This window comes from Ochotona curzoniae, unplaced genomic scaffold, assembly GCF_017591425.1.
Source record: "Ochotona curzoniae isolate NIBS_2020 unplaced genomic scaffold, NIBS_Ocur_1.0 scaffold_2453, whole genome shotgun sequence".
Taxonomy (NCBI): Eukaryota; Metazoa; Chordata; class Mammalia; order Lagomorpha; family Ochotonidae; genus Ochotona; species Ochotona curzoniae.
The window spans coordinates 26413740-26426110 of NW_024467094.1; the positions used below are offsets into that span (position 1 = coordinate 26413740).

A 12371-nucleotide genomic window follows, 5' to 3' on the forward strand; every position below is an offset into this window, starting at 1 on the left:
AATTGTTTTTCATAGAGAAGTCCTTGCCCAGTAAAAGGGAAGGCAGGTGTTTGTGTAAAGTTTCCACTGTGTGTGTTTGTGGAGGGAATTTCACTGGACATGAAGTTTCTTGGTAAGACACAGGAGTATCTGCCCACCGATGTTGCACATAGTATCAGTTTGACAATCCATTCATGTAGTTGGAATTATTTTTGTTAATGACTTCCATGGAAGTGTTTGAAATGCAACATACACTAGCTATAACTACTGTTTTTCGTGGGAGGGCCATCCAGCAAAGCACTCCCTTACTCCAGTAGACACCAGAAAGGTCTTCGTTTTCAAAAAAAATTCAGTAATTTTGTCTTAATAGGTTTCAGAGGTAAAACAGGATGGATTGGTCTCCTATTACTGCTGTAATAAATTATTCTATAATAAATTATAGAACAGATCTGGGAACTAGAAGTCCAAATTGATTGAAAATCAAGGTGTGAGCAACTATGCATTCTTTTTAGAGAACTTACTGCCCTGCCTGTCTTAATACTAGGAGATACCTGCATTTGTTGGTTTGTGTCCTCTTTCCATCTTCAGGACAGCAAAAGGTTACTATTTATTCTCCCTGGCACCTATTTCTACCCTTACAACTTTTCTCTGTGTTTCTCACTCTCCTATTTCCCTCTTTGAAATGTTATCATTACAATGGAAACTTTGGATAATCTAGAATAATCTCTCCAAGCAAGATCATCAAATTATCTACATCAGCAGTGAGCTGCTAATATGTAAGGTACATACCTGCAGGTTCTGAAGTTAGAATGCCAATATCTTGAAGAGCTAGGCTATTCTTCAGCCTACGACAGGCACATAGTGGCCAGCTGGGGCCCAGTGATACAGAATTTACATACATTCACATGGATATCATTGTCAAAGAAAAATATGAAAATTTAACTGTTTCATTAGAAGTTGATCTTTGTTTTGAAAGTAGAGAAGCATACTGTATTGCATCATCACATCTGGATATGATAGTGTCTACTACACAGCTACTATACATCCCCTTAAATGAAAAGCCATAAAACAATATCAACAACAGGAATGAAGTTAAAAAAAAAATTTTACAACACCATGGAATTAAATAACATGCTGCTGAATAACCAATGTGTCAATGAAGAAATGAAAAAGAAACAAAAAGTCTTCTTGGAGAAAATGATGCTACTGTATGATCTATGACTTGGTGAAGAATTTAATAAGAGAAAAACTATTTTGAATAAATTAAAATAAAAATGAAAATATCAAAACCCAGGAGTTGCAGCATAAAACATATTGAAGGGCCCAGCACTTTCGCCTAGCAGCTAAAGTCCTCCCCTTGAACGAATCGGGATCCCTTATAGATGCAAGTTCTAATCCTGGCTGCCCCGCTTTCCATCCAGCTCCCTGCTTGTGGCTTGGGAAAGCAGTCAAGGACAGCCCAAAGCCTTGGGACCCTGCACCCACGTGGGAGACCCGCAAGAGGATTAGGGCTCCTGGCTTCGGATCAGCACAGCATCTGCCTTTGTGGTCACTTGGGGAGTGAATCATCGGATAGAAGATATTTCTCTGTCTCTCCTCCTCTCTGTATATATGTGACTTTGCAATAAAAATAAATAAATATTTTAAAAAAGTATTGACAGTGTTATCGATCTTATAATTTGCATAAATTTTGCCTTATACCAGAGAGAATATATGGTATTTGTCCTTCTGGGATTCACTTATTTCGCCGAACATAATGATCTCTAGTTGGGACCATTTGGTTGCAAATAATAGATTTCATTCTTTTTAATGGCTGAGTATTATTCCTTGGAGTAGATGTACAACAGTTTTTTTATTCACTCCTCTTTGGACAGGCAACTGGGTTGTTTCCATATCTTTGCTATTGTAGATTGTGCTGCTGCAAATATAGAGAACCCTTTCTTACATGCAGATTTCATTGGCTTTGTATGTGTTCCTAGAAATGGGGTAGCTGGGTCATATGGCAGGTTTATTTGCAGTTCTCCAAGCACTCTCCGTACTAACTTCCGTAGTGGTTGTGTTAAACTGCACTCCACCAGGGAAGGAGAGTACTTTTCTTCCCACATTCACACCAGCCGCTGTTAAAACAACATTCTTAGAGTGAGAATTTCTGAGATGATACAATTTCTCTGGGACGTAAATCTAAGGTTAAGTGACTTGCAATGATTCACACAAGAAAAAGCGAAAGAGTAACAGGGAAGCATGCAGACATTAACAAGTGTCTCTCTGTTTTTCTTCTCCCTCCCACTTTCACTTCATGTAAATCTGGCCATTGCTGCCATTTTGAATAACAGAATAGCTAGAAATCTAATTTGGGGTTTTTGAGCGAAAGGGAGTGGAATCTTTTGGGTTAAACCAAGTTCGGTGTTTATCACAGTGAGTTCCCTTTTATTTTGACACTGAAATGTTTGTTTAGAAATCTATGGAATATGCATGTAGTTCTCCTACTCCTGCCTAACCGTTGTATGTAACAAATGGGAGAATCATAGAGTTTTGCATCTAGATAGGAACAGATGCACTGTCAGCCCAATTCCCCAAGTTTCCTGCATCTTACAGAGTGCAATATCTTCGTCAACTATTGTGAAATTGCTTTCTTGCCTCAGTTTACTCCATCTGATTCATGGGCAAGGATGGCCTCTGCATTATGTGTAAGTTCCTGCGAAAGAAGGTCTCTGTAGAGAATCGCTTGTCATGTTCCTCTTCTCTGGGAACTGCTGTCTGACTCTACAACACCGTGGCAGACTTAGATGTTCCTCACCTGTGCTTGTATAGCCCACTTACCTTAACCTCTCTGTACTAAGGCTGTTTTGTCTTACGATAATCTGCCTTCCTCACATTTCGTCCCAATCCAGGGTAGAACATGAGATCGGAGCTCACTATGTCCATTGTGGGTTGGTGAAAAAATTAATAGCCATATTATCTCCAGGGAATAGGGAGGACACCTGTACCCAAGACCTCAGTGGAAAAGCCAAACAGGGACAGGAAAAGGCCAAATGTATGATTTCTAATTTTCACTGACATGGAACCTGTAGGTTTGCTCTCTTCCACTTTGCAGTGTTCACTTTGTGTAAAGTGGAAAATGGGTCTGGGAATTGCCAATAAACCGAATGTTATTAGATGTTTTCATGGAGAATTGACAATGACTAGAAGGTCCTCTTCAGATATTCACACACAGGAATCAATGCCATTTTTCTACCTACCCAATGAGTATTTTATTCAGTTGCTAGAATATTAGGTTAATGACAGTGATGAACTCAACAAAGCCAAGTTGCTAAGTTATGAGCAGACCCTGAGAGTCATAAAAACAATTCATTCCTTCAGGTTGATCATGACAGCTCATAGAAAAACACTTTGTATATGCTGAAAGACATTGTTTTGAAAAACTTCAAATACCTTCCAGATACCAGAAGAATGATTCTAATGTTATTCCTGTGAATCAAGAAGGCAGAATATCAACTCAAAAGTTGCTAAATATTTGATGTACTTCAAATTTGGCTTAAAAGATGCCGTTGGCATTAATGTGTTAACTGTATTTGACAAAGAGGCCACAGGATAAGTGAACCATGGACCTAAAATGAAAGTAAAATAACTTTAATAAATCACAAATATAGAAATTGGATAAATCTGATTAACACCCAGGGAACATGAGGCAGCCCTTTTGGATTTGTCCACCTTTGTCCCAAGGTTCTTTTGGCATTGCTACCTCAGCCTAATTTTGCAAACTGTTTTTGTTTCTAGTTCCTTCTTTCTGGGGATTGGTGAACTCAGCGTGGAACCTCTGCTCTGTGGGGAAACGACAGTCGCCCGTCAACATAGAGACCAGTCACATGATCTTCGACCCCTTTCTGACACCCCTTCGCATCAATACTGGGGGAAGGAAGGTAAGCTGCCATGTTGCTTCTGTCATGAAGTTGAAGATGTGGCTGTCATTGCTTTTGAATGCTGATCCTCCTGCCTCAGTCACAATGGTGGCCAGCACACATGATGAGGTCTAAATTTGTGTGTGTGTGTATGTGCGCACGCGCACACGTGCAAGCACACACATGTGCACGTGAAACTCACATCCTTGTAATTACACTGTAGGAGGCTGTCTGAGGTCCTATCCCTGGTACCCCATGAAAGTCAGAAACATAGTTGCCTCACTGATGTGTCATTTGTAAGTCCTTCCTCTCAGAAACCTTTTGAATGGACCTTCTTTTAATCTTAACACAGTGAAAACAACAGCCAAAGTATGGATGAATCTAAAACCAGTTATTAGCCATCCTGGGAGGAAAATCAAACCGAAAGAATCACCTTAGATGATGTATAAGAAAATCCATAATGAAAGTCCCTAGGGGTGTCTTGCTGGCCTGGAGTCCCGACTCCTGCATAGAGTTGCTGAGCAGAGCTCCGTGAGGCTCCCACCCAGATTGCTCCTGCTGCAAGGAGCTCTCACTCCACCTGTCAAAGGGCACGGTGCCCATGGAGTGTTGTTTCACTTGACTCTAGCATTTTTCCTTCGAGATCATTTCTGTTTGGTTGTCATTTACCATGGAGGTGAGAAATACACACACACACACACACACACACACACACACACATTGCGTGAAGGTGATTTAGCTCTGTGAACTCAAGAGAAATGCAAACCTATTTGTGTGCAGAAAAGTATACACAACCTTTATCCCAGTGGCAGCCAGTATTGGAGCTCACTGGATTTTTCTCTGTCCCTTTAATGCAATTTACTCAGCCTACTTGCCTTAGAGTTTCTGTTCAGGAAATCACAGGGGGGAAAATTAAGTGTGTTTCCCATTACCATGTCACTGCCTCTCTCTGTTTTTTTTTCCCCTCTCTCTCTCTTATCCTGCACAGACCCACAAAGATTAAAGACTAATTTAAAACTTCTCAATGACTTTAAAGTTAAAATGCAAGTGTTAAAAAACATTGCACGTGATTGGGACCGTATAACGACACAACATTTGTGTGCTGTTCTGAATGCGGTTTGAGATATGTTTCTAATGGAAAGGTCATTGGGAGTATTGCTCTCATCTCCCCCCCAAAATGAAATTACCCTAATTATTGTTACAGGTGCAATTTTATTTTTTATAAATCCTAAAAGGAATTTGGTGTGACTTCTACACATACCTCTCTAAAACAGTGACACATTCCTTTAAAGTCAAAAACAAGTGTGAGTTCTCTGTTTAGTATTTAAGAAAGAAAAGTTGCAATTTTAACCAAATAATCAATCAGTTTTTTTTTATTATTTTAAAGAGAACAATAGGGAATAATTACATTCTACGCAAGGGAAAACAGCAGTTACATTCTTATAAATGAAAGGCTAAGACAGAATGAGGCTTGGTACTTGAGTTCCAAGAATTACACTGTTGCTGAAGCAGAGGGGAAGTGGTGATAGAGTGTGGATGAGCAAATGGGAATGGACAGTTCTTGGGCAGTGTTGACAAACTGGATCTTTCCAAGAGTTACAGCAGGCACTAGGAGGATGTTCAAGTAAACTAAATCTTGGGAGTGGGATTGGGAAAGTAGTAAGGTGTCGCAAATAGTAGGTAGATGCTAATCAGCATCTATTAAATCATCTTAAAATTTTGATAAGAAAAAATATATAAACAGCTTCTTTCTGAAATGTATTGAGGAGGAGGAGACTGGGAGCTAGCCTGATGTTGGAATTCTTTGTGACGTTATGGTTTTTGTTTATTTTTCTTGGTGGTCTCTATCTTTTAATAGTGATCCCCCCGCCTTTCCATTTCAGTGCAGTGTGCTTGATCCAGACCGATTTTTAAATGCATTAGAGTTTGAGATTTGGGAAACATTTTCTTTAACTCTGTCAATATTTAAATCTGGCATGATTTGTGTTGTCAGCGGTTTGAGGAAATGAGAGCTGTTTGATAGTTTGCTTTACACTTATGAAAGGTAGAAAATAAAATATAGATGGTAGTGGGATAAATGAAGGGGTAATGAAATGTCTTAACGTGATAGACAATGGCTGAATCCTCTCGGTAAGCTTCTAAAGGTGATGATGATGAGGTGCAGACTCACTTTGAAGATTCAATTACTGCTCTAAGCTGGATTTCGCCTTAAAGTAACACTCAACCTGTAGGGTTTACAAACTGTTCTCCAACATTGTGAGGCAGGTGGGCAAGGAGAGGGAACCTTGGGTAAGCAGCCACGCCAAGCAGCTGAGTGTCAGTGGGTTAAACATACCTGAGTAGCTATGTGTTTTTGCATCAGGTTTTCACCCACCAGCACTGTTCTTTCGGGTGTTTAAATGTATCACACAAAACCAGGGAGCATCTCTGAGGCAGCCCCTGTGGTGGTTACCGCCTCTGTGATAGCACGTCCCACTTGATACAAGGTTCATATGATGGAACAGTGACTGTTAGCATAGGCTGTGTTTGAAATTCAGACCCCACACAAGAATAACAATGAATAATGAAGAAAATCAAAATATGCCACTCTTGAATATAATAAAAAATAATGGTGGTCATTTTTACCTAAAAATGAGAATTATTTTATCTTTGAAGTAGCTTATTTTCAGTGCTAGCTTTAAAGAAAACATTTATTTATTTTTGCTGGAAAGTCATTTGCAGAGAGAAGGAGAAACAGAAAGATCTTTCATCTGCTGGTTCACTCCCCAAGTAGCTACAATAGCTGGAGCTGAGTCAATCTGAAACCAGGAGCCTGGAGCTTCTTCTGGATCTCCCACAGGATGTAGGGTACCAAGTCTTTGGCCCATCCTCAACTGCTTTCCCAGGCCACAAGCAAAGAGCTGGATGGAAAGTGGAGCAGTCAAGCCACAAACCAGGGCCCTTATGAAATCCTGGTGCATGCAAGGATTTAGCCACTGAGCCATTGTGCCAGGCTCCAGTGCTAGCTTTTTAAAAAATTGTGACTTTTGTTGTTGTTAGGGCAGAGTACCTGAAATTATGCACATGGACTCACTGTGCACAGGGCCTTTAAGAGGAAAAGACAGAGGCAGGATAATTGGACAAAACGAAGTTAGAAGATGCATACAAATCTCAGTACAAGGCAGGACATGAGCCAATGAACTCTTGGGGCTTCTAGGAGCTGGCAAGAGCAATAAAAGGGGGATTGTTTCCTATAATCTGCAGGTGGGGTTAAAAAAACACCAAAAGCTTACTTTTAGCTCAATAAAACCAATTTCAGATTTTTGATATTTAGAATATCAGACATTCATTGTCTTAAGCCACTCCATTTGCCTGCTATAATATAACAAAGGAAATGAATAATAGATGTTAACTTGAATATAGTAGTTTACTGACCAACACAAATCATTGTTGGAACTCTCCAATCCTATCAGAAAATTATATCCTGAGATATTCTTCTGCCTATACAACAAGGAATTAAATACCTAACCCTGGCTTTGGTACAGTGCTGCTTATTGCAGGCATTTGGGCAGTAAGCCAACAGAGAAGTGACTGCTGGCTCTGTCCCTCCCATGCTTGCTGTCTTACTCTCTTACTCTCCCTTGTTCAAATAAATAAATAAATATCTGAACAGAAGGAAGGAAAAATATGGGTACTCCCATGATGAAAAATAACTTTGATGTCAATAAAATGTCCCACTAAAACTGCCCTTCAGCACCTGCAGTTGTCATAAAATATTGAAATGACTTGAAAAAAGGATTATAGATTGGTTTCATATTTAAAATCTTAGCCATTTTCTGTTTTTAAATTTCTCCATGAATCTCATAGCAAGTTTCAGTTGACATAATAAATCATTGTCACTCTTTGTATGTTTGCAATGCTATATTCTAAAGCCCTTTAAATGTGAGACATTAATAATCCTTCAAAGAATCAATGATTTGGGAGGAAAATATAGAGACAAAAAATTAAGTGACAACTGTTTAAATGACTATTGAGGTATTGTGGAGTAGATATTTTAAAAAAACAAGTTAAATGATTAGTTAGAAAATCAGACATTTTATCACTAGTTTTTAATGGGGATAAGAAGTTGGGTTTGTTGAATCTGGCTTTGTGAAGGCATTAGGATGTGAAGGTAAATAAGTATGTAAATGTCAGATGATCTGTGTCCGTGTGAAATGTTGGGGAATAAAAGGTAAATTCAGATCTATGCTGTTTTCTAAATGTGCTGCTATGGTGCTGACTTCTGTTAGATGACTGATGCCAAATATTTATAGGTAAATATCCTTACACATTTGGATCATTGGTCATCTTTAAGCTCCATGGGCATTTTAATACTAAATATATGATAAAAATTGTATGTATAACTTTGTGTATTTTTATGGATACAGCAGATCCTTTGGAGAATCAAGACAAGTGGATATAGTTCTCAGCAGTATTTCGTGGCTTGATAAGTTTCTTAATTTGTCCTATTGATAGTTATTGATAACTATCTCAGACACAAGAAATCAGGGGTATATTTATTTGAGTCTATTTTTAACCAACAAGGAGTATTGTTGATGTGGAATGGACAATATCTCTGGGAAAAAGTAGATGTGATACTTAGAAAGTGAAGTAGCCAAGGTGAAAATAAGAAAGATACTTGATCATGACAGATATGGACGTGAAGGCTTCAGAAGGCACGTTTTTAAATGTGGTACTTAAAATAGAGATATGATCTCATTGCCTCATGGAAGATGGCTCTAGAGAACTGGAAGCTCTTAGAAATAAAATAATGATAATACAATTACAAATAATGATACCTGGAAAAGAGAAACTCCAAGCAGCTAAGGTGTGGATGGGGCTGTATGGGGAGTTTTTGCAAGAAATAATATTTTTAAATGGCTCGTAAGAGACGTGAGAGTGGCGCTTACAGCCGAAATGGAGGACAAAGGGAGAAATGATTTGGTAAAAATGGTTTCAGAGAGAATAAGACCCAGAACAAGCTGAGTCTGCCAGAAAATAAGAAGAACTTTTTAAAGTTACGATTAGTGAGAACAAGCTAGAAAACAGATGCTCTTAAATGAGTTGATGAATGACCTGGGTTTGCATTTTAGGGTTATATCCTATCAAGCCACAGATTAGAGTTTTAAGCTCTGTAAAGTCAGTTTCTTTGTTTTAAAAAAGGACATCTTAATAGTAGCCACTGTGTAGGGTTGTAGTAATTAAATGACCCATAAATGCTGTCATTAGGCTAGAAAAATGCATGATATTGGGCAAGTGACTGACAGAGGACATTTGCAATAATTGTTAGTTACCATCTGAGATAGTGCTGTTTTGTTGGTTAAAAAAAAAAAAACACAGTGTAAGTCCCACTTGAATTTCTTTGTCAAAGAAACTAATGTTTACATTGAAGTTCTTTGGATGACGGAAAAATAATTCAGAACCGTCTTAGTGGTACCCCCAACCTGAGAGCTTGAAATTATGGGGGCAGAAACACAAAGGATTAATTTTAATTATTTCATATTTTAAAAAGCCTCACACAAGCAGGCTATAAGCACATTGTATGTGAAAAGGTAAAATAAATTCATGGATAATGTGCCCAGGATGACTAAACAGCACAGATTAATTCAACTTAATTGTATCATCTTGAAAATATAACCATGATGTGTAAGGCCATTGTCCTGTGCTGCCCTTCACGGAGAAGCCAGCATCTGGGATGTCACAGTTAGTTCCCCCAGTGCTGACAGTGAGATTAACTAATGGAAAGGACATTGACAGAGTGAAGGGCAGGACAAACCAAGTGATGATAAGAATCATGATGCTCTGGATTCAGTTTTGTCTGTCACTCTGAATATCTGAAAGGGAGATGTAAGGCGTTGACATGGCTGTCTTTTAAGTGTCCCTGACCTGTGCAGAGCAGCACCAGACACAGACATCTACCCATGATGTTTGGAAATGGCTTGGGCCACGCTCCTCATCAAACCAGAAATGAAAGCTTGTGAAAACAGGTCAACCTGTTTCTGTTTAGTTGAGACACCATCGACAGGCACTGAGCTTTGCTAAAGATGGTAGAGCATGTGCAAGCCACAGGTGGGAGCTTTGGCTTGACATGCAAACCCTTTTTCCAATTGGAAATTATTTGATTCTGTATCAGCAGTGGTTAAACAGGACACATGCAATATATTTGTTTGAGGCTAACCCTGGAATTAAGATTTAACTAGCATAAAAACCCTCCTCAAGGAAAACTCACTATAAATCACTAGCATTGGCTTCCCAGCCTCTTTAGAAATTATTCCTTGGCGTTTCAGATACAGGACTCTTCTCCTTTAGGAAATTTTGCTCTGAGTAGCTATAATGAAGGATTTGGGGCATAATGAATGTTACAAGAAAGCTGCTTGATTAAAGAACTGAGGTCAGAGTAATTGTGTTTGTACTCCTAGCAGAGCTTTTTGCAGGGATTAGGTTTCTGTGTGTAGCACTGAAATGTGATGAAAGATAAAGCAGAGTGCAAAAGACCAAGAGGCTGTGTCCTAAGTCGGGGAAGAGGCTCAAGACACATGCTTCTCTTATGGGGAGCAGGTTCTCAGGCTGTCACCAGCCACAGATCTGAGGTGAGGACTGTAACTCTCTGTCTTGGCACTTCCTTGTAATGTTTACCTCTTCACATCATCCAGAAAATCAATGCAGAGTCATTAACCAACTCTCTCTAGGAAACACCTGCTTGTTAGAATTCGTACTTTTGTAAGTGCATTTAATTCTCCCTCATGCATTACTCTTCTGATGAGTATTTCAAAAGATTTTTTTTTCATCGCTTGCTTTTCTTCATGCTCCTATCCCTATCCTCCCTATATGTTCTCCATTTCTTTATCTCTTTAACCCACTTGCTTATCCTTTGCTCCTCTCTCTGAATTCCTCCATTCTCCTCTCTCCTTTTCTCTTTTCTGTATGTCTTCTCCTCTTCCTTTCCTCCCTTACTTGTCTTGGACCTGACTACGTATGACCGGGACTTAATTTTACAGATTTATTTGCAATGAGTTTCATCTCTCAAGCATCCAAGACAGGAAGTTCTGCCTCATTTAAGAAATTTAGGTTAATAGAGAACCTGAATAACAGAAGCAATCGTGTACCCACAGAAAAGGGTTTGATATTTGATATATAAAACTGGTATCCATTGTGCATCTGAAATTAATTCACCTATTCCTAGTAAAACTGGTCATTGGCTGAATAAGCCAACAAAGCTGCCCTCTGTGAACTGGGGACACTGAATCCTAATGAAGGGATATCATGGTGAGGAAACCAGCCATTTTTGGGAACTAAAAACTGCAATTCCCTCACCATTATGGCACAGAGGGGCAGGGGTGGGAATCAAGTAGATTGTTTGAAAATATTCATTTTCTTCAAAGCAAATGAATTAAAGTGATTTTCTGAAAAAAAGGAATCTTAGCTAAAAGCTTCCAGGGAATGCAGAAGTTTGGTGAAGTGAAGAGTTCAACTGGAGTCCAACCACAGCATAGCAGCAAAGGGTTATAGTGGCTATCACTCTCCCATATCCTTCTGCGAGACTTTGAAGCCAACATTTAGCACATCCTAAGAGATGTAACATTATGGCACTCGAATTCTTATGCTCCTTATAAAGAAGTCAGTTTATGCTGGCTTTCAAAAGTCCACCATGCACATTTATTCCCATCTCTGAATTTGATGCCATTAAGTGAGCAACTTAAAATCCAAAATGGTAGTAGTATTTAATGCAAGGAGAATCTGAAAACACTATACATCAGGGCATTTCTTTCCTGGAGGGCCAGGTTCCACAGACTTCCCAGCATACTCCTGCTCTCATATCAACACTCACAATCGAGCCACTGTCTACTGGCCTAGAAAAGGGGACCCAGAGGGACCCCAACCACAGCTAAAATGCTTCCTGTCCCAAAGGAAGTTTTAGAGTTCTTACAAATGTTCATATTGAAAACGATTCTAGTGAATGTGGTTTGGCCTTCTGAAGAATCATTCCAACAGAACTGCCTGGCCCTGTATTTCATCCTCACCAAGTCTTGTCATCGCCATTTGCTTTACAAATGGAAAGCAGGAGAACCTAGATATAATTATACAAGACTTGACTTTCTTTAACCTTCATCCTCATTTCTCTTTTAATACATCTTTTCCCTTGCTTACCTCCTGCAAGGCCATATTCCTCTTCACACCACTTTGCATGTTAAGGTGGACATATAGGTATGGCTTGTATGTATTCAGTGTCTTGGCAGTCCCAAGGTCATGTCCTTGATTTCTCTACCAGTTTAGGCTTCCACTATCCAGGCCCTAGTCAGTCCTGGTCTCTTTCCAGCCTTATTTCCACTCTTCCCCATTTTCTTATCTGTGGCACTGTGTTTCAAGCACCACAGTCCATGACCCTATAAATGCATGCTGCAAGCATGTTCCAAAGTCCAAAATGAGAAGACAGGAGCTCTTAGGCTTCCCCAAACTTAGTGATCCTTATTCTTC

The 12371-nt window shown here is 39.3% G+C and overlaps 1 protein-coding gene across 1 annotated transcript in view; it reads left to right on the top strand.

Moving 5' to 3' along the window:
• Window positions 1–12371, top strand: part of CA10 (carbonic anhydrase 10) — a 398895-nt gene that overhangs the window by 158232 nt on the left and 228292 nt on the right. The window contains exon 3 of the mRNA XM_041000962.1: window positions 3757–3899. Within this exon, the coding sequence (XP_040856896.1) occupies window positions 3757–3899 (143 nt within the window). The remainder of the gene's footprint in view (window positions 1–3756; window positions 3900–12371) is intronic.